Source organism: Myxocyprinus asiaticus, chromosome 26 (assembly GCF_019703515.2).
Source record: "Myxocyprinus asiaticus isolate MX2 ecotype Aquarium Trade chromosome 26, UBuf_Myxa_2, whole genome shotgun sequence".
Taxonomy (NCBI): domain Eukaryota; kingdom Metazoa; phylum Chordata; class Actinopteri; order Cypriniformes; family Catostomidae; genus Myxocyprinus; species Myxocyprinus asiaticus.
The window spans coordinates 2,090,714-2,113,562 of NC_059369.1; the positions used below are offsets into that span (position 1 = coordinate 2,090,714).

The 22,849-nt window shown below is 39.7% G+C and overlaps 1 protein-coding gene across 1 annotated transcript in view; it reads left to right on the forward strand.

Moving 5' to 3' along the window:
• The window catches only part of shank2a (SH3 and multiple ankyrin repeat domains 2a), a 272,504-nt gene that overhangs the window by 41,439 nt on the left and 208,216 nt on the right, over positions 1-22,849 (forward strand). Inside the window, exon 2 of the mRNA XM_051656205.1 lies at positions 13,620-13,692. Coding sequence (XP_051512165.1) covers positions 13,671-13,692 — 22 coding nt within the window. The 5' untranslated portion in view covers positions 13,620-13,670. The remainder of the gene's footprint in view (positions 1-13,619; positions 13,693-22,849) is intronic.

Consider the following 22,849-nt stretch of genomic DNA (forward strand, 5'->3'; position numbering starts at 1 on the left):
ACTTTGCCGCTAAATTTTTTAGATCTTATGTTAAAGAACTGGCTCAACTTTTTCTAGAAGTTTATATGGAATCATTAAAAAATGGAAAGCTTCTGCCAACCATGATCAGTCTGATTCTTAAAAAGGACAATGATCCAAGCGAGTGTAAGAGTTATTGTCAAGAATTTTGGCTAACCGAATAAGTTATGACACCTCTTATACATATAGATAAGGTGGGGTTTATTCGGGGCCATAGCGCTTCTGATAACATTATGCGTTTCATCAATATCATGTGGTCAGTGGCGAATGATCAGACTCTGGTCGCTGCCATCTCACTTGACACCGAAAAGGCGTTTGATATGGTAGAATGGGATTATCTTTTTAAGATTTTGGAAATGTACGGGTTCGGGAATACGTTTATTGGATGGATTAAGTTACTTTATAGACACCCGGTAGGGCTGTACAAACAAATGGATTAATTTCATATTATTTTACTCTGGATAGGGGCAACCGGCAGGGTTGCCCTCTTTCCCCAATATTGTTCTGTCTTGCCCTGGAACCATTAGCAGTCGCAATAAGAAAGAAGGATGATTTTCCAGGGGTGATGGCGGGAAGTGTGGCACATAAGCTTTTGCTTTATGCTGGTGATATATTATTATTCATCTCCAACCCTACTAGATCTATGTCTTGCCTCCACAGAATGATTAATTCCTTTTCTAAGTTCTCAGGATACAGAGTTAATTGGTCTAAATCCGAAGCGTTGGCTCTGACAGCATACTGCCCGGTAACAGCTTTTCAGCCAGGTGCCTTCCAGTGGCCCAAACAAGGCATTTCGTATTTGGGTATTTTATTCCCAACAAATTTGTGTGATTTAGTTAGAGTTCATTTTGATACTTTAATAAAAAGGTTTTCGAGCGATGTGGGCAGGTGGGCTTCATTACATTTATCTATGACTGGGAAGGTTAATGTTATTCAAATGAATTGTATTCCAAAATTCAACTACCTGCTACAGTCTCCCTATAGATATCCCCCTCTCTTATTTCAAGCAATTTGATAGCGAAGTCATTTGGAATGGTAAATGTCCCAGATTACACTTCAGGAAGTTACATAGGCTGATTGACAAAGGTGGGCTAGGCCTACCCAAGATTTTGTTTTATTATTATGCATTTGGTCTCAGACATTTGGCATATTGGTCGCCTCCACCTGAGAGAGCCCCTCCCTGGTTTTGTATTGAACAGGAAGTTCTTGCCCCTATCTCGCCATTGCAAAGCCTTTCTATCAAACAAACCAGAGAAGTTAAGTTACACCCCGTTATATCGCATTTGCATGCGGTATGTACAAAAGTGTCCAGAATGTTTAATTCAGACATTTATTTAAATGTTTCTTCGAGCATATGGCTGAACCCAATATTATGTATTAATAGGTCCCCTTTCTGCTGGACAGAGTGGATTATGAGGGAGATTAATACACTCAGTGACCTATATGAGAGTGGAGTGTTGAGAGCCTTTGAAAAAATTGTTCAACATTTTGGGATTCCCAGGTCTCAATTCCTTAGAGATTTACAACTGTGCCACCTTCTTTGTACTATTTTTGGGAGTAGCATATACCCACCTAAAGCCGCAGACACTCTGGGAGTGGTTATTACTGCCTTTGGAAAAGGTCATGAGGCATCAGTTTATTACTCCCTACTAATTCAGAGTCTGGGGGATGGAGCTTCAACTTCTCTCAAGAGATTATGGGAGAAATATTTAAACTTGGTATTGGAGGAGGGAGTGTGGGCTAAGATTCTAAAAACTTCAAGTCTACATCTAGAGATGCAAGGGTGTACCTTTTGCAATTTAAGATTTTACATCGATTCTATTGGACCCCCTCTAGATTGTCTGGAAGTTTATATGATGTTCTGGTGTAGAGATATGTGATTTGTTACTTGGTTGCTAGGGTAGCACCATCTGGTTGCTAGGCAGTTACCAGGGCGATACTTAACAAGGCTCCTTGCTATCTTGAGTGACATAAGTCAACCCAGGAGTCTCTATGATGTTTTGGTGCAGAGACATGTGATTTGTTACTTGGTTGCTAGGGTAACCCCATCTGGTTGCTAGACATTTACCAGGGTGATATTGAAAAGGCTCCTTGCTAGACTGAGTCAAACAAGCTAAACAGGAAGTTTCTATGATGTTCTGGTGCAGAGATATGTGATTTGTTACTTGGTTACTAGGGTAACCCCATCTGGTTGCTAGGCAGTTACCAGAGTGATACTCAAAACACTCCTTGCCAGCCTGAGCCACACAAAGTCTCTGTGACATTCTGATCCTGAGATCCCCATTTAAGCGATTTTGAATAGAAGTCAATTAATTTTGGTTGCTAGGGTGCTCTAAATGGTTGCTAGGGCATGGCTAAGTTTTTTCCATGATACTTGAAGAGTGATTGCTCACCCAAGTGAAATAAGCCAACTGTCATTTTTCTGGGACATTCTGATCCAAAGATATCACTCTCAGCCATTTTAAATGGAAGTCAATGAGCTGGTTGCTAAGGTGCCATAAATGGTTGCTAGGGTGTGACTACTCCATTCCCAATATGATACTTAAAGACTGATTGGAAGCCTGAGTGAAATGAGCCCATCCCCATGTCTCTAAGGCATTCTGATTGGGAGATACAGTCTGACAAAATTCTTGCCATTGTCTTATCATAGTAGGAAAAAATCCCTTACCAGTTCTAGCACTTCTTTAGATTGTCTCACCCTTTCATCATGAGTGGGGACTGCTCCTCTCCTCCAATACCGCAAGAAGGCAGTGATGTGAGCATTCATGTCTTAAAGAGCTGCCATATCAGCCTTCTCATGGAAGGGCACAGTTGCTATTTCTGAAACTGTATGACAGTTAAAGGCAGAGATTGAACGTGGAGCTGATGAAAATGCTTGGGGGAGTGTAATGCCAGAAGTGACAGCTTCAACACTATTTGGGTCTGAGATCCTTGGCAGACGAGAGAGCATCAGCATTACGATTGGCAATGCCAGGGAGGTATTTCAGCTCAAAATCAAACAGGGCCAGCTGGGACACCCAGCATAATTTTGCAGTCTGGAGGTAGTTTAAGGGATTATTATCCGTGAACACTATAAACTTGGTACCCAATACGTACTTACAAAATTTCTAAGAAACTGCCCACTTAAGGGCCAGGAGCTCTAGCTTTATTGAACTGTAATTTGATATGTTCCTCTCTGAAGGGTGCAGGCCTCTGCTGGCATAAGCGATGGTCTCTGCTGGCCATCCTGTTCCTGAGACAGTATTGCCCCAAGCCCTACATGGCTGGCGTCAATCTAGAAAAGTCAGCATAGGCCAACACTGGAGCTTCCACAAGCTTTTGCTTTAAAGTTAGAAATGCATTCTCCAAAATTTCCATCCACTTACTTTCCAGCAGGATATTGGTACCAGGGTCTCGCTTTTTTCATTGAATCTTCCCCATTAGTTTGTGCAAGGGGGTAGCGTGTTGAGCAAACCCTTCTATGAACCTTCGGTAAAAGGAGGTGAAGCCCAGGAAGGAGCGCAGTTCAGATAGTTTGCTTGGTCGCTTCCAGTCAGCTACTTCACTGATTTTCTCTGGATCTGTAGACACTCCACGGGAGGAAATCACATGGCTAAGATATTTCACTGTCTGTTGGAAGAAATGACATTTTTGGAATTTCAACTTCAAATTGTGTTGTTGAAGCCAGCATAGTACAACTTCCACCCGCTGGAGGTGCTGCTCAAATGAATTGGAATAGATGACAATGTCATCCAAGTACAGAAAAAGAGACTGGAAGTGTTGCTTGCCAAAGATCCTTTCCATCAATCGTTGGAAAGTACTGGGGGCATTGCACAGTCCGAACAGCATCCGATTATATTCAAAGAGACTCAGCCACTGGGACTTGGTTATACCCACTGGCCAGGTCAAGAGTGGTAAACCATTTGGCTCCAGTTAGTGCATCAAGAGATTCTTAGATCCGTGGCAGTGGGTAAGTGTCTTTTCGTTTCTTAATGTTAAGCTGTCTGTAGTCAACACACAGCTGAATGCTACCATCCTTTTTCTGTACTACCACAATGGGCGAAGAGTAGGGGTTACAGCTGGGTCGAACAACCCCTTGTTCAAGCAGATCATGAATATGTACTTTGACTTGCTCGTACTGAGATGGGGCAGTCGGCGATAACACTGATGGACAGGGGTATTATCTAACACTGGTATCTCATGTTGGACTAAATAAGTACACCCCAGATCCCCTCAATCTTATTGAACACTGATCTGAACCAGGTCAAGAGGCATCTCGCCTGTTGGGACTGTGCAACAGTCAAGACACCTCAGAGAGGTCGAATGATGGACCTCTAGAAGCTTCTATGGCTTGGTTAAGGGCCACAAACTCCGGATTGTCCATTCATTCCTTGTATTAAACAGAATTTATGCCTAACTGTAAGTTGATCACATGTAGCTGGCCCAGGAAGTTTTTTGGCCTCAGCCACTGAACCTTCTCTCCAAGACAGACCACTGGGATATAAACTACACCCTGCTCCGCCGGTAGGAGACACTTTGATATTAGGATGTTAGCAGGTAATGCACCTTCTTCATATGTCGGGGGTTCCAGTAGAACAGAAGTAATAGCATGAGACATACCTTGACAGAAATTCGTAGGAACCCATTGAAGGGAAGCAGCAGGTACAGCTGAACATACTCGTAAGACTGCCTTCCCTACGAAGCCAGTCTCAGCAGTAAGGGCTAGACTCTGCCACTCCAAGAGGTTTCTGCTCTTTGCACTGTAGGGGAAGAGAGCAGATTTCTTTCATGTTGACAAAAGAGTTCTTGGTAACAACAGTTCCAATAATTATGCTGGGGAGGCCAGGAACAGAGAGATTTTGTTGCTTTGTAATAGGATCTTTTGGGTCTTTCGTGATTAGAATTCCCATTTTTAGGGAGGACTTTACCTAACACTTCAACATCTAGCTCCAAATAGCCTCAGTAAGGAATCTCCAACCCATTAGCAGCCTTCAGACGTAGCCAGCTACATGGTTGCAAGCATTCTTTTTTTTTCTGATTAACAATTGTTTATTGATTCATATAGTTGACAAAGAAAAAAAAACATATATACATTGAATTAATATTTAACTCCCACTACTACCCCTCCTCAATCACCAAACCAACCTGACCCCCAACGAACATCCCTGTGGTCACACATGAGTACACACACAAATTTTTTAAATAAAATAAAAAATATAATAATCATATACATCTAAATCTACAGCCCCTCCCCGAGAGTCCCCCAAAAACGGCAAATAACTGACCCATTTCCCATCAAATGAATCCCAGATCCCCAGCCTTCTACATGACACCTCCTCGAAAGCTGCCACCCTCCCCATCTCCGTGCACCACTCCCAAAATGAGGGTGCTCAAGCCGTCTTCCATCCCCTTAAAACAATCTGTCTGCCTGTCATAACAGTGGTCAGAACCCAATTTTTTATGTGTTTATCTCCTATATTGATGACCGCCCCATTGCATAAAATACAGAGTCTGGGGCAAAATAAAACCCGAGTGCCCAACACATCACACACAAAACTCTGAACCTTCAACCAAAATGCTTGGATCTTAACACACCACCAAAAAACATGGGCACAGAGGATACTGAGGACCAGTTGGTCTCCATATAAACATTGATATCAGCCTCTAACATTTGTTGGAAATCAGGATTTTGCAAAAGGGATACATTAAAGCACCAACTATATAATTTATTTTTCTCTGTATGTGGCAACATCTCTAAATTCACCAGGGCATGATCTGAGACCAAGATGTTTCCAACTGAGCAATCAACAACAGATGAAATGAAGGACTTAGATATAAAGAAAAAAAATCTATTCTAGAATAAATCTTATAGAATGATGAAAAAGATTTATAGTCACTACCAGATGGGTTCAAAAGTGTCCAAATATTTGTAAGACCAAGATTTTTACACATCCTGTGAAGCGTCAATGTTGCTCTAGGGCGCATACACACTTTTGCTTCACTGTAATCAAGGACTGAGTCCATCAATAGATTAAAGTCTCCTCCCAATATTATATCATGTGGGGTGCCAGCGGCTTGCAACAGCCCTGATCATCAGTGTTAGGGGCGTAAATATTAGCTAAAATCAACCTTTGCGCCTGAATTTCTGCTAAAACAATAATGACTCTTCCTAATTTATCTTTAATCTGTTTAAGACATTTGAATTGTAGATGCTTACTTATCAGTGTAATAACTCCCCTGCTCTTACTTGAGCCAGCACTAAAGAAAGCATGTCCATCCCATATCTTCCCAAATTTTTCAGCATCCTGCAGGGAAAGATGCATTTCTTGAAGAAACACTACAGTGGTGTGAAAAAGTGTTTGCCCCCTTCCTGATTTCTTATTTTTTTGCATGTTTGTCACACTTAAATGTTTCAGATCATCAAACAAGTTTAAATATTAGTCAAAGATAACACAAGTAAACACAAAATGCAGTTTTTAAATGAAGGTTGTTATTATTAAGGGAAAATAAAATCCAAACCTACATGGCCCTGTATGAAAAAGTGATTGCCCCCTAAACCTAATATCTGGTTGGGCCACCCTTAGCAGCAACAACTGCAATCAAGCATTTGCGATAACTTGCAATGAGTCTTTTACAGCGCTGTGGAGGAATTTTGGCCCACTCATCTTTGCAGTATTGTTGTAATTCAGCCACATTGGAGGGTTTTCGAGCATGAACTGCCTTTTTAAGGTCATGCCACAGCATCTCAATAGGATTCAGGTCAGGACTTTGACTAGGCCACTCCAAAGTCTTCATTTTGTTTTTCTTCAGCCATTCAGAGGTGGACTTGCTGGTGTGTTTTGGATCATTGCTGCAGAACCCAAGTTCACTTCAGCTTGAGGTCACAAACAGATGGCCGGACATTCTCCTTCAGGATTTTTTGGTAGACAGCAGAATTCATGGTTCCATTTATCACAGCAAGTCTTCCAGGTCCTGAAGCAGCAAAACAGCCCCAGACCATCACACTACCACCACCATATTTTACTGTTGGTATGATGTTCTTTTTCTGAAATGCGGTGTTACTTTTACGTCAGATGTAATGGGACACACACCTTCCAAAAAGTTCAACTTTTGTCTCGTCAGTCAACAGAGTATTTTCCCAAAAGTCTTGGGGATCATCAAGATGTTTTCTGGCAAAAATGAGACGAGCCTTAATGTTCTTTTTGCTCAGCAGTGGTTTTCATCTTGGAACTCTGCCATGCAGGCCATTTTTGCCCAGTCTCTTTCTTATGGTGGAGTCATGAACACTGACCTTAACTGAGGCAAGTGAGGCCTGCAGTTCTTTGGATGTTGTTGTGGGGTCTTTTGTGACCTCTTGGATGAGTCGTCGCTGTGCTCTTGGGGTAATTTTGGTCGGCCGGCCACTCCTGGGAAGGTTCACCACTGTTCCATGTTTTCGCCATTTGTGGATAATGGCTCTCACTGTGGTTCTCTGGAGTCCCAAAGCTTTAGAAATGGCTTTATAACCTTTTCCAGACTGATAGATCTCAATTACTTTCTTTCTCATTTGTTCCTGAATTTCTTTGGATCTCGGCATGATGTCTAGCTTTTGAACATCTTTTGGTCTACTTCACATTGTCAGGCAGGTCCTATTTAAGTGATTTCTTGATTGAGAACAGGTGTGGCAGTAATCAGGCCTGGGTGTGGCTAGAGAAATTGAACTCAGGTGTGATAAACCACAGTTAAGTTATGTTTTAACAGGTGGGGCAAACACTTTTTCACACAGGGCCATGTAGGTTTGGATTTTGTTTTCCCTTAATAATAACAACCTTCATTTAAAAACTGCATTTTGTGTTTACTTGTGTTATCTTTGACTAATATTTAAACTTGTTTGATGATCTGAAACATTTAAGTGTGACAAACATGCAAAAAAATAAAAAATCAGGAAGGGGGCAAACACTTTTTCACACCACTGTATATCATATTTCTTACGTTTAAGAAGAGAAATAACCTTCCTTCTTTTTATGGGGTGCCCCAACCCATTCACATTCCACGTGGAGAGAGACAATCCACTCATATTAGCATTTGACATTTTGACATATTAAAAAAAATAGATTGTGTGTCAAAAATAAAATTATAAAGACCACATTCCAACATTAGTGCAACAATCAAACCCCAAACTTCCCCCCGAACCAAACAAACAGAAAAAAGAAAAATGTGCGCATTAACCCCGCGCATGACAGCGCCAACTGGCATCCATCCCTCTAAACTCAAACAGTCCATGTACGCCTACAAGAGCCCCCGCGACAGCTTTGCCATCAGATTACTCAAGTCCGGTGTTTCTATACATATTTTGTGAGACAGAATTACACAGCAGAAGATAATCTATAAAACAAACTCCAGCCAATAGGCGGAATAAACACAAAGAACATGAATATTCATCCACATAACTGTCCCTAAGGTGTGTTCCTCCACAAAACAACCTCCAGCCACTAGCGGAACCAGCAAAAAAAAAAAAAACAGTTACGTTTTCTCAGGCAGTCAAACGAATATTCAGTGAGCTGGCCCATTCGACTGCTACATGAGTGCAACAAATGACTAATCACTCCAATGTCCTGCAAGAAATACTCCACAAAACAAACTCCAACCAACAGGAGGCATAAGCACAAAGAATGTGCAGATTCATCCACAACACTGTCCCAAAGGTGTGTTACTACATAAAGCAACTCCAGCTGCTAGGTGGAACCAGCACAAAAAGAATAAAAAAAGGCGCTCAGTTTCCTCGGACGGTCAAGTGAATGCTTCAGGCTCACTTGGCTGCAATGTGAGTACCATAAAATAACTTACTCAGTTCATTGACTTTATGAAGGATATCACTTGTTGGGGACATGTAAATATTTTGCGGCCATCCTTAGCATCTATTCTCAGTTTGGCTGGGAACATCAGTGCAAAAGCAACCTTCCACTGATGTAAGAGTTTCTTGCATTCCTTGAATTGATCACGTTTTTCTCTTGTTGAATTCGCAAAGTCTGGAAACAAGAAAATGTTGTGGTTCTTCCAAGAAAGCCTTCCTTTACTCCTCTCCTCACGTAACATGAGATCTTTATCGGATGATCTCAGAAATCTGGCCAGAATTGATTGGGGCCAGTCCCCCTCCGCGGATCTCCAAGCTGGAACTCTGTGAGCTCGCTCGATTTCCAGCTTATGGCCTGTTATGTCGAGCAGACATGAAAAGAGCCCGTCCAGGAATTCCACCATATTCTGACCCTCTGCTCACTCAGGAATTCCAACAATTTGGACGTTATTCCGTCGGTTACGATTCTCGATATCTTCCAACTTTTCCCAAAAGTGTTCCAAGTCCGTCTTGGTCGCTAGCAGATTAGCAGCTAATTCCCTCTCTGATGACTCCAAATAATCGATCTGTTTCTCAACATCCACCACTCTTGTAATCATATCAGTGAATTTTGTCTCCATAGCAGTGATCAATCGACATATTACAGCAAGCTCCTCCAAGTCAGCAATGATCTTCGTCAGCATTGCCAACACGTTCATCAACTGTCGCCGAAATTCCTTCAGCTCACTGGCCAAATTGACTCCCAGGCCTGCTGCTTGGGGGCTTCAGCTTGAGCACGTAAGTGTCTTTTAATGTCTCCAGAGCCCAAGGATTTTGAATTCTTTCAGATATTGTCTTCCTAGAACAGTTAAGAATCAGGGTGTATCGAGACTCACTGGTTTATGACACAAAAAGTATTAAAACTAGCAAAGTGCGCAAAGCTCGCCGTTCACACGTCCGAACCTCGCATGGTGCCACGCGACTCAGCATTCTTTAATATGCGATGGGAAATTCAGTTCAAAAAAGTTCTCAGTGATCATTGACACCATAGATCCAGTGTCCAGCAATCAAGAGGTTGTAACACCCCCAAGTGAAACTTCTACTACTGGTCATTGTCCAATGAGTTGAGATGGAATTTCAGCCGATCCCGAAGAACCCCCTGTTCCTGACCAATTACTTGCTCCCCCACTAAGACCCACTTGAGTGTCTGCTATATCAGATCTACAAAACTTAACAATGTGACCTCCTCTGTTATAACGCATACAAATGGATCTGCCGTCAACCTTAAAGCGAGCAGCTCTAGGGCGGGAACCAACAGCACCACCTGTATGCGATGGGTTGAGTCTCAAGTGTTTCAGAATGGTATCTAGTTGGGCCTGTTGCTTACAGAGACAATCCTTCAAGTCACCTAGTTCATTAGTGGATTCAGAAGATGAATCGTTGGATCTATACGCACCAACCACCTGAACCTTGGCAGCACAGTAATGGGCCAGAGGCTGTACACTATAGTTTTCTCCCTCTTCTGCCTACCGAATAGCTTCAGTATGTACATGAAGGAAAGACATTTCAGCATTCAACCGAACCTGATGTTTTAGTTCTCTACACAATGCACTATCATGCATGTGTTCAATGAACTGGCTTTAGACTGGTTTGTTTCCTATTCGTCGAATAGGAAATTTGTTGTATCTGTTGGAGATGAGATGTCCTCCTCTTCAACAATAAATTGTGATGTTCCGCAAGAACAATCCCTTTTTGTCTTTGTTTTAATATTGTTTTCTCTATATATGTTACCTCTTGGTTCTGTGATTTGAAAAAATAACATTTTCATCGTTATGCAGATGACCTACAATTATCTGAAACTGCAGAAATATTTGGATGAAATGTATCTTACATTTTGGGCCCTACTGTGGTACACACGTTAGGCACAGATCTACTGTATATGCTAAAACACTTCAAGCTCCATTTACTCCCATTCAAATATATGGTGTGTATAAACTTGCTTTACTACTTTGTAAATTTTTGTTTTTACCTAGAGTTTTACTAAGTGTGTTTTGATTTTATAATTTGTGAAGCACGTGCTGCATTGCTGAAAGGTGCTATATAAATGTATTTATTATTATTATTATTAGTCAAACGTCTTTGCATCATCATTTTTCACAGGTCAAAGTTAAAAGTGGACTAAGTTTTTGCTAATTAAAAAAAGTTTCACATATTAAAGACATGTATAAACATTTTTAGAAATATTTTGTAAATGATGTACACTCACAGTAGATGAAGACTCCAGTCATATCAGGAAGCCAATAAAAGCTGTTTAATTTTACATTAAGCAGGTCTCCCCCTCATGGGCGCTGCCATTTTGAAATTACGTGACAACCTGTCACTACCTGCAGCTCTCACAGATAAGCGGTGTGACACTGAACGCCAAGTGCGAGCACAAGACGGTGTTCAGCCGGGACAGAGAGCTTGTAAGCCACAGCTGCATAGTCAGTCTAAATTTGTTTAGATTGGATACAAGAATCTGCATTATAGGGAAGTTTGTTTTATGAGATGGATAAAAACACAGACTAAAACTAACAAAACAGAAGACAAACAAACAGATTTGGTGTAAAGCAGCAGCATTTGCTAACTTCCAGTATCCAGGGGCCCGTTCTTCGTACGTCGGTTAATACATCTGAGATGATGTGGAGTATTCCAGATCTTCTAATCATGATAATTCCTCTCTAGCTAATTCTATTCTTCAAATGCATGAGCAGATTTGATTAGTATATCTGGATTGAGTTGTCTGGGATAATTGTGCATTCCTGTGTTTACTGACATGCGCACATGTACAGTATCGATATTCAAAATCATGATCAGCAATGCAGTGATTGGTTGGCAATACGACGGACCAATGTAATGACGTCATTGAACTTTAGTAAAAATGAATATGATATAAATCATTATATGTATTGTATTTATTTCTTGATATAGACTTATATAAGAGCTTTTTTATTTGTATGTATATAACATTGTAAATATATACATAAAAATACATAGACCTACAAAGTAGTTTGTAGGTCTACTGTGATAAAAAAAGATAAAGATATTTCTGTATTAATTAATTTATAGAGAGCAGTAACATTTATGTTAACCCCAGCCAAACAGAAAGTAATCTTAAAAAAGGAAACACAGCCAAAGTGGTCAATATAAAGAGAAAATGCTGAAGAGTTGCGAATAACTAAAACGTGTAACATTATTTTCAGTTGCACTTTTGATTTGCAACTATTTTTATTATTATTTCAATGTATACCTACATGAACTTTTATGCACGAGGGCATAAATGCTCTCTTTAAAAGCCTGCATTCTTACATGGCCACAAAACAACGAATATAATAAAATATTTTTTATAATGTGAGAGGGCTATTATGTACACTTTTCTAATGGCACAAATGTAGGCGTCGCTCTTTCATTAAGTTATTTGGATCTGTTGAGCTGTAGAGGCCATTTAGAACCAAGGTCAGTGCAGACAGAAATCCTTCAAGTTTAAGCACAATTTTTATTTATTTTGTTTGGTGAAAAACTGAAAAAAGACTTTATGAAAAATATGAAATAGAAGTAGGCCTATTTCCTCCCTACTAAAGTGGTACCTCAAAATGAGCAAAATGGTCTGTACCTACTGAATATTATCTACAATATTATTATTTAATTTAATTTAAATCATCAAATTAAAATTATACAAATTTATTATCGCCTCTGCTTCAAAAGTCTGCCCTCGTAAGAATAATATAGTGGCTGATATAGACTTCCAGTATCGCATCTGCTTATTAAGGTGCAATCTAATCCTGTTTACGTTAAATAAGCCTGCTCTCGAGCAGGTTTGATCTTACAGACCTGTTGCCATGAGAGCAATTCCGAGATGTTCTTCAAAGAACGGAACAATCCAGGATCGGGTCACTTTGTCAACAGTGAAATCCAGATAACTCCCTAATCAATGTACGAAGAACGGGCCCCAGTACGATGGCTGTCAGTATAGAGTCCAATACCACAAGTACTACTGGGACCGATGGGATGAGTAAGAGCCAGCTAAAATCTTACTTAGTGCACCTTTAACAAAATTTTAACTTTTCAACTTAGCAGAATCCAAAATTCTTTACATGAGCTTGTGTTTCCAGTCTTCTGATATATTTGAATGGGACTAAAAGGAGCTCGAAGTGTTATAGCGTATACAGTAGACCTGTGCCTAACGTGGATACTAAAATAGGGCCCAAAATGTTAGATAAATTTCATCCAGACATTTTGCAGTTTCAATCATCTTAAAGTGTGAATGACTGGGGGCCTGGGTAGCTCAGCGAGTATTGATGCTGACTACCACCACTGGAGTCACGAGTTCGAATCCAGGGTGTGCTGAGTGACTCTAGCCAGGTCTCCTAAGCATCCAAATTGGCCCAGTTGCTAGGGAGGGTAGAGTCACATGGGATAACCTCCTCGTTGTTGCGAATAGTGGTTCGCGCTCTCAATGGGGCGTGTGGTAAGTTGCGCGTGGATCGCGGAGAGTAGCATGTGCCTCCCGTGCTGTGAGTCTCTGCGGTGTCATGCACAGCGAGCCACGCGGACTGACTGTCTCAGAAGTGGAGGCAACTGAGACTTGTCCTCCGCCACCCAGATTGAGGTGAGTAACCACGCCACCACGAGGACCTACTAAGTAGTGGGAATTGGGCATTCCAAAATGGGAGAAAAGGGGATAAAATGAAAAAAAAAAAAAAAAGTGTGAATGATTAGTTACTGATTTTTTACATTTTTTTTATTGTTGTTGTTGTTGTTTGTTCATCAGATAGCAGAATGGAGCAGAAGAGGCTGTTTAGACACTTTACTGTCGGTTCCTATGATAGCATTGATGCATCCAGGTAAGAACTTATCAATACCTGAAAAACCAAACACGGAATTAAAGGACTAGTTCACTGAAAAATGAAAATTCTGTTATCAAATGGTTACCCTCATATCATTCCCATATGACTTTCTTTCTGCAGAACACACACACACACACACACACACACACACACACACACACACACACACACACACACACACACAGATATTTTAAGGACGTTCAATTCCCTGATTTCCATCACCTACAATATAAGTTGGTAATGACACTTTAAATGTTTAAACAAATTCTCAAAAGTGAGTGGAAGAAAAGAGGTGAAGTATTGATAATATGATGTGAATCTGTAACTACTCATGGTTAAGCATCAACAATTATTTCATTTGTGTACCATAATACAGTGGTGTGAAAAAGTGTTTGCCCCCTTCCTGATTTCTTATTTTTTTGCATGTTTGTCACACTTAAATGTTTCAGATCATCAAACAAGTTTAAATATTAGTCAAAGATAACACAAGTAAACACAAAATGCAGTTTTTAAATGAAGGTTGTTATTATTAAGGGAAAATAAAATCCAAACCTACATGGCCCTGTGTGAAAAAGTGATTGTCCCCTAAACCTAATAACTGGTTGGGCCACCCTTAGCAGCAACAACTGCAATCAAGCGTTTGCGATAACTTGCAATGAGTCATTTACAGCGCTGTGGAGGAATTTTGGCCCACTCATCTTTGCAGAATTGTTGTAATTCAGCCACATTGGAGGGTTTTCGAGCATGAACTGCCTTTTTAAGGTCATGCCACAGCATCTCAATAGGATTCAGGTCAGGACTTTGACTAGGCCACTCCAAAGTCTTCATTTTGTTTTTCTTCAGCCATTCAGAGGTGGACTTGCTGGTGTGTTTTGGATCATTGCTGCAGAACCCAAGTTCATTTCAGCTTGAGGTCACAAACAGATGGCCGGACATTCTCCTTCAGGATTTTTTGGTAGACAGCAGAATTCATGATTCCATTTATCACAGCAAGTCTTCCAGGTCCTGAAGCAGCAAAACAGCCCCAGACCATCACACTACCACCACCATATTTTACTGTTGGTATGATGTTCTTTTTCTGAAATGCGGTGTTACTTTTACGTCAGATGTAATGGGACACACACCTTCCAAAAAGTTCAACTTTTGTCTCGTCAGTCCACAGAGTATTTTCCCAAAAGTCTTGGGGATCATCAAGATGTTTTCTGGCAAAAATGAGACGAGCCTTAATGTTCTTTTTGCTCAGCAGTGGTTTTAGTCTTGGAACTCTGCCATGCAGGCCATTTTTGCCCAGTCTCTTTCTTATGGTGAAGTCATGAACACTGACCTTAACTGAGCCAAGTGTGGTCTGCAGTTCTTTGGATGTTGTTGTGGGGTCTTTTGTGACCTCTTGGATGAGTCGTCGCTGCGCTCTTGGGGTAATTTTGGTCGGCCGGCCACTCCTGGGAAGGTTCACCACTGTTCCATGTTTTTGCCATTTGTGGATAATGGCTCTCACTGTGGTTCTCTGGAGTCCCAAAGCTTTAGAAATGGCTTTATAACCTTTTCCAGACTGATAGATCTCAATTACTTTCTTTCTCATTTGTTCCTGAATTTCTTTGGATCTCGGCATGATGTCTAGCTTTTGAACATCTTTTGGTCTACTTCACTTTGTCAGGCAGGTCCTATTTGAGTGATTTCTTGATTGAGAACAGGTGTGGCAGTAATCAGGCCTGGGTGTGGCTAGAGAAATTGAACTCAGGTGTGATAAACCACAGTTAAGTTATGTTTTAACAGGTGGGGCAAACACTTTTTCACACAGGGCCATGTAGGTTTGGATTTTGTTTTCCCTTAATAATAACAACCTTCATTTAAAAACTGCATTTTGTGTTTACTTGTGTTATCTTTGACTAATATTTAAACTTGTTTGATGATCTGAAACATTTAAGTGTGACAAACATGCAAAAAAATAAGAAATCAGGAAGGGGGCAAACACTTTTTCACACCACTGTATATACATTAGTATGGTGGGGGTGGGGTTAGGGCATCTGCTGCCTGCCAGAAACAAACCCAGGCACCTTTGTACAAATGCAAAATGTAACTAATATTTTTCCCCAATTTCTGTTACTAAAATGGGCATATATACATTTTAAGGAGGTACACGCTCGACTCAACTGCACATCCTAGCATATAAACTGATTGTGTGGAGCAGCGCATGCTTATTCATTAAGGGCAATGCATGTCCCAGGCATAATAAACACAGGAGTGGAATTACTGTATGGAGAATGAAGACTTTACCCACAAGCGGTGAACCAGGCGTGTGAGCATTGCCCGAAAGTGCTCACATACTTTCATTTAAACCAGTTTCAAAAGCAAAACCATGTGAGATAGACCCAGCGTATGCACAAGAAGGACCAGGGCTGCGTTTCCCAAAAGCATCGCAAGCTTAAGTTGATCGTAGAGAACATTGGCGTCTCTATGCTTTTGGGAAATGCAGCCTTGGACGTTCAGCAAGCTGCAGCCTGATTTACTTGCAGAGACTGAACAGAAGCCAGAGAAAATAATAGTTTTGAGATTTTAAACTTCAGCATTCAGTATATTTTATATCTGTATGTATAGTGTCTAATAATGCATTGGCAATGTACACTTAAGTTCCTTTTGCCAATAAAGTTAGAAATTAATTGAATCTGCCCATTTGATCCTATTATTTTTAAAAAGCCTATTGGAAAACGGAAGAAGATTTTGCCCAAATTATAATAACACCATGTCAAAGGATTTTATGGCATGTAAACACATAATTCTATCAAAGATTAATACCTGTATAAATGTGTCTAATTAACTTTCTCTAATAATTTTTTTTTTAATATGTACATATTTAAATAATTAAAATAAATGATGACTAGCCAAAGTTATTTGAGACAAAGTATAAAATATATGTATGATGATTTTTTTAATTAAATCATGTACCATAATTTAATTGTGATTAATCGCAGAAAACTGTGCAATTAATTAGCTAAAACATTTAAATCAATCCACATGTGTCAGGTGTGGGGGTTAGAGAGATGAGGACTTAAGTGCAGAATAAACAATGGGCTTTTATTAGATTAAAAAAAACAAAACAACAGAAACCACCCTGTAGGGGAAAAACTATGTTCCACAGACAGAGAGGAACTTGGTGGCAGGGCTGGAGAAGGGGACCCTTGAGGTCCAGGCTCAAAACAGGAATCTCCAGTGGCACAGTCAGACAGACCAACCGACCACCAACACAGGGAAAACATACACTGAACTTTCCACAGGACTTTCCACAACAAACTAGCACAGGACAGAGAACACAGAGAGGTTAAATAGGGAAGGAAATTAGGAGGATAACGAGGGAAGGCAGGTGACACTGATAAACTAATAACAATGCAAATGAGGGGGCAGGGTTATCACTCAAGACAGAGCAGACAGGAGTACACATGGCAAGGAGAAAACACACAAAACCATGTGCACTAACACAACAAGAGACTTAACATGAGTGTCAGGATCCAGCCACTAAAAAACTGAAAACAAGACATAACAGAAGTAGCAGGATCCTGACAATATGTATATATGTATGCATATGTGTTTGTTTGTGTACTGGTATTGGAAGATGCCGCTTGACGCTCCGCTCCTGATGCGCACATCATCACGGGCATATAAACTGGAGCATAGCGCCATTTCATCAGGATTTTTCGACTGAAGGGAGGACAGAGCATTTCTCTGTGCTTTAATTGTGAGTAATCAGTACTGTGACAAGTACTGGATACGCAGTGTCTTTCCCACTTTCCATGGAACCAAGATTACAGTCATAACTAAGATGTTCCCTTTCAATTATAGGTGTGTGTGAGTGTGTGTGTCTGAGTAGTTGGGGGTGGATTTGGGGCCATTCTGCCAAGTTTGGTGTTTCTACGACTTACGGTCTCTGACACCCAGACATTTTTAGGGCAGAAAAGTAGGAATAAGAATAAAAAGAAAAACATAGCCACAAGCGGCAATTATTGGGGTCCAAGCACATTTGGAGAGATGACCAAAATAATCAGATTTGACAGAAAATGAATGAACATTACATTTATATACACTTCAAAGCACTTATTGCACAGGGTTCTCCACCTGAATGATGCAACAGCAGACATAGTGCACCAGTATGCTCACCACACACCAGCTATTGGTGGAGAGGAGAGAGATACAGCCAATTAATGGATGGGGATTATTAGGAGGCCATGATTGATAAGGACCTATGGGGAGAATTTGGCCAGGACACTAGGGTTACACCCCTACTCTTTTTGAGAAGTGCCCTAGGATTTTTTTTATTTACCACAGAGAGTCAGGACCTGGATTTAACATCTCATCTGAAGGATGGCGCCTTTGTTACAGTATAGTGTCCCCATCACTATACTGGGGTGTTAGGACCCACACAGACCGAAAGGTGAGCACCCCCTCCTAGCCTCACTAATACCTCTTCAAGCAGCAACCTTAGCTCTCCCCTGGAGGTCTCCCATCCAGGTACTGACCAGGCTCAACCCTGCTTAGCTTCAGTGGTTAACAGGTGAGAACTGCAGGGTGATATGGCTGTTGGCTGCTGAAAAGATCCTGTGGATGCCATACACACTGTTGTTTTGGTGTTGGTTAGGGTTAGGTAACCCTAACTGGGCGATATTGCAACAAAAATGTTATCTAGAAATTTTTCAGCCTGTTGATGATATTCGATATACATCTTGATAATTATGCCTTTCTTCTGAAATGGCTAATTCTATTTAAAAATAATAAAGGCATGTTTCCCCACAGTTTTTCACTAAATTAATACAAGGTGGAATGAGATCTAGGCTAATAATTTTTATTGATATGCACTTTTACATTTAAATTTTATATAAAATGATACATAGTAGCCTAATAAAAAGCATTATTTACCTTCATATATTTTTACTTAAACTTTTTTTTTTTTTTTTTGGTGTGCAAAATGACTTTTGGAACCCCATAGGACATTGTATAATACAAAAATATTACTGTGGGACCCAGTCAAGTTTATCATACTAATATAATACTGAATTATCAATATTGTTTTGAGGATTACATTTGTTTTATATAAAAGTCATATATTTTCTGCCCTTTTTACTTCACCTTCACCTGGGGCTTTTATTTTGACACTGAAAGTGCAAAATAAGCTATGTGTGACAGCTTACAATGTTCTGCATCTGATGAAAGATGCATCATCATCTCCTCTTCTGTTATACTGTGCCGCATATGTAGATTTGTATAATTACATGTAGCAGCTACTGGTCGCTAATGTTGAGAATTGCGCGACTACTTGAACATGCAGCACTTTTCTTTCACAATGCATGTCGAACTACTCTAAATGCATTAAAAACATGAGCCCATGAGCTCCATGCTTGCACAGAACAGCGCATCAACCGATTATTCTGAAGCACACACAGACCATATTTATCATAGCCTTTTGCCGTTTAATAAACACATGACCATATGTTTGTTTATGATTTATGGTGTCATTATTTGAACAAAACAGGTTTAAAAGAGGTGCAGTAGAAAAGGATAAGAACATGCAACATACAGTCAAATTAAATTGAGTGTGACACGGGCATGGACAATGCTTTCTGTTTACAGATATAAAACAAATAATGAATTTGTGAAGATAAATAAGCACCTTTGATAATAAATAAATAGGAAATACATAGAGTGTGTATCATTAGAATGATTGCACAGTTTTTACCATGAAAATGTTTCTTAGGTAAAATCAAATAAGTTAAACATAAACACACTCTAAATCATATTTAAAACAGTGATAAACATTTACTTACTTGGTCATAAACAAACAGCACCACCATAGAAAGAAAAACAGATTTTTTTCGAAATAAATAAACAAGAAGCCAGACTACTGTATACTCCTTTGCAATGAAGCTGCCAAACCAAATATATTGCATGCTGCATCAAGGTAATTATGAATAATAAGGATATTTTAGCTTGTGAAAAATCCTAACCTTCAGTGCTTGGCCCCCTAAAAATCAGTACAAATACAACAGGGTTCCAGCACCTTTTGCTGCTTGGCCCCATAATAACAAGCGGCAATTATCGGGGTCCAAGCACATTTGGAGAGATGACCAAAATAATCAGATTTGACAGGAAATATCCTGTGAATGCCATCAACATAGTGTTTTTGGTGTTGGTTAAGGTTAAGCAACCTAACTGCCTGATTATCTTAAGTTATAGTGCCCCCTAGCATCACAAATTGAAGAAATTTTGGATATGACCTCAAAATGGTCTCTTGTCCATGTGTTTTAAGATTTGTTAAGTTTGAATATTGCGCTTACAAGATACAGGCCAATTAGTCATTATAGGCCACACCCAAAAACGTATTGGCTAACAGTATATCTTCCGAACGTAGTGAATCAAAATTCTTTTGATACATTTTTGTGTGGAGGGTCTGCAGATGCTGTATAACAAATTTCGTGCGAATCGGGAAAACGGCCTAGGACGTGTTAGAAAAAGTAGGTGTAACAAAGTTCGTAATGGGGTTGCAAGGAGGAAGTGGGAGACAGCTAATCCAAATCAAATGGTATTTATTGTCTAACACAAAAATGGCTTTTCAGCACTTCAATCAATAATCATGATTTTCAGCGCACACAGCTTAACACAGTCTCAGGGTGTGTGTTATAGCTCTCTCCCTCACTGTCGTCTGCTCACTCTTAAATCCGTCTCCAACTCACACTGCAATGGCAAACAGCCGTTAGAGACGATCATTGCCAGGTAATGATCCTTACCGTTCTCATCTCCTGATCTCGCTCTCCATTCACAAGCCGGCGCTCAACCACATCCCCACCACCACAGTTGGCTTTTAAAAAAAAAATCTGTTTCTTGCGGAATTGGAAATTCATGTGACCATATGATTTGGGGGCACTGATAGATTTGAAGAAACTACAAAAGTTTATTCTAGCCTAAACGCTTCTGGAGTTTTTAGCAAAAACACAAATTAGGTTATTATAGTGTGGCCGATTCTCACTAAATCTGATATACAGCTTTGTGTAGAGACTCATCTTGTGTGTACTACACTTCATGACCACAGGCCATTCACAATTCAAGTTATTAGGTGCTGAAGTTTGATTGGCTGCTTGTGGCCATTTTTGTTGATTTGTCAAACCGATATTTTAAAGAGTATGTTAGTGTAACACAATCCAATAATGACAGCGATTTGTGCATTGAGAGTGCATTGTTAATCAAGGTATTTTACTGTGATTGAAACTGAAATGACAAAACATGGGCAGCATGTAAGATGCTGTGTTCATGCAGGCACATACTGAATAACACAATACAGCAATTTAATTTAACATTCTCTGCACTGTCATAGTGTTATTCAAAAATACAGACATTAAACTCAACACAGCTCTGTTGTAGTCTAAAACAAGGAAAACATACTAATATGGAATACACATTTGTGTGTAAACACTTCACAAATCACACAATTCATCTGATTTAAACTCATATACTCTGCGATCCACAGCTGTAACCTAATGAATTTAGCCACTTATACAAATATTCATGAATGTATTTGCAATTAACGCTTACCTGAAATTACAAAACATGAGCAGCATGTAAGATGCTGTGTTCGGCAGGCACATGGTTTCATACTGAATAACTCAATGCATGCACCTCTTACCTAGGACCCTAAGGGCTGTTCAATGTCACCTGAGTATAAATATCAGAATTAATCTGTTTTACAGGTTGTGTGTGTATGTGTCACTGAATTAGCTTTAAACAAAATAAACATGAAATTGTATACAGCATATGAACATAAGAACACACATGAAATGAAATATTATTTAAATGTTTTTAACCAGGATGAATGGAGGGGGAGGGGGTCTCATGTTATGCATAAAATCTACTCATTGTTGCACATTAGCACTTGAACCAAAGAAGGTGCATATTTAATTTGAACTTAGACAACCAAAGGACTGCAGAGTTTTTAGTTGTAGTGCCCCCTATAAGCAGAATTAAATGAAAAGTTGCGTGCATCTTCAACATGGCCTGTTGACTGTGTACCAGGTTTTGTTAAGAACTTTGCATTGAGTAGATATTGATCAGTTAATTAAATTGTGTTCTATCGAAGGAATTGTATCGTTAATATCGATGATATCGACGATTCGACATATCAAAATTATTTTGATAAATCTTTTTTTTAAGAAAATTCCAAATAGCAGAAAACTTTTATAGACGGAAATGAAAACAGTACGTTTTGTAGGGCTTGACTCAAGGAATCAGAGGGAAAAAACATTTCTTATGGTTCTGGAGTAATTATCAAAAACTTGAAAATTACAATTAATTGTAGCACCACCCAGGGTCGGATGGGGGAGTGTGTGTATGCGCATGAGCAGTGGGGAGGATTTGGGACCATACTACCAAATGTGGTGTCTCTAGGACCTTCGGTGCTTGGACCCCTAATAAATACAGTATAAATGCAAGCAGCAATTATCGGGGTCCAAGCACATGTAGAGAGATGACCAAAATAATTATATTTGACAGAATAGATCCTGTAGATATTGTGGACAAAATGTAAAAAATAAAAAATAAAAAATAAAAATACAAAATATGGAAAAAAGAGAGATATAAATATAAATTTTATCTTTTGAGTTCCCTGCAACAATTTTTATTTACGGAGTGTCTATTTACACTAAGTGCAAAGCCTTTCCTAGTATGAAAATTGTGGTTGGTGGCTTTTTCTAGCGACTCGGCATCTCATGGGCCAGTGGAAAAGGGTCATGGTCACCCATTTCCTGGACCTGAAGAAACCACTTTCTCTAAAGCCGCTCTCGGCATTTGAAAACAACAGTAACGAGGAACCATTATTTGACACATCAGGTGCGTTTCTTCCCGCTGCCAGCGATGTAGTTAAGTTCTGTCACAATAGCCTACTTATTAGATTATATACGGTTTTATTATACACCAGGTTGCAAATACCATATGCCACTATTTAGAGCACGTATTCTGTACCATACCTTAATTTGGTAATTTAATTCTTTCTTATTCATTTGCACAGAATTTCATTAAATATATTTATTAATTTGTGAATGTGATGTGTGTTTGGTTAGTTAAAAAAAATTGTGTTCTTTCTTTTTCGTACTTCTGAAGTAGTTATACCTGTTCTGATAAA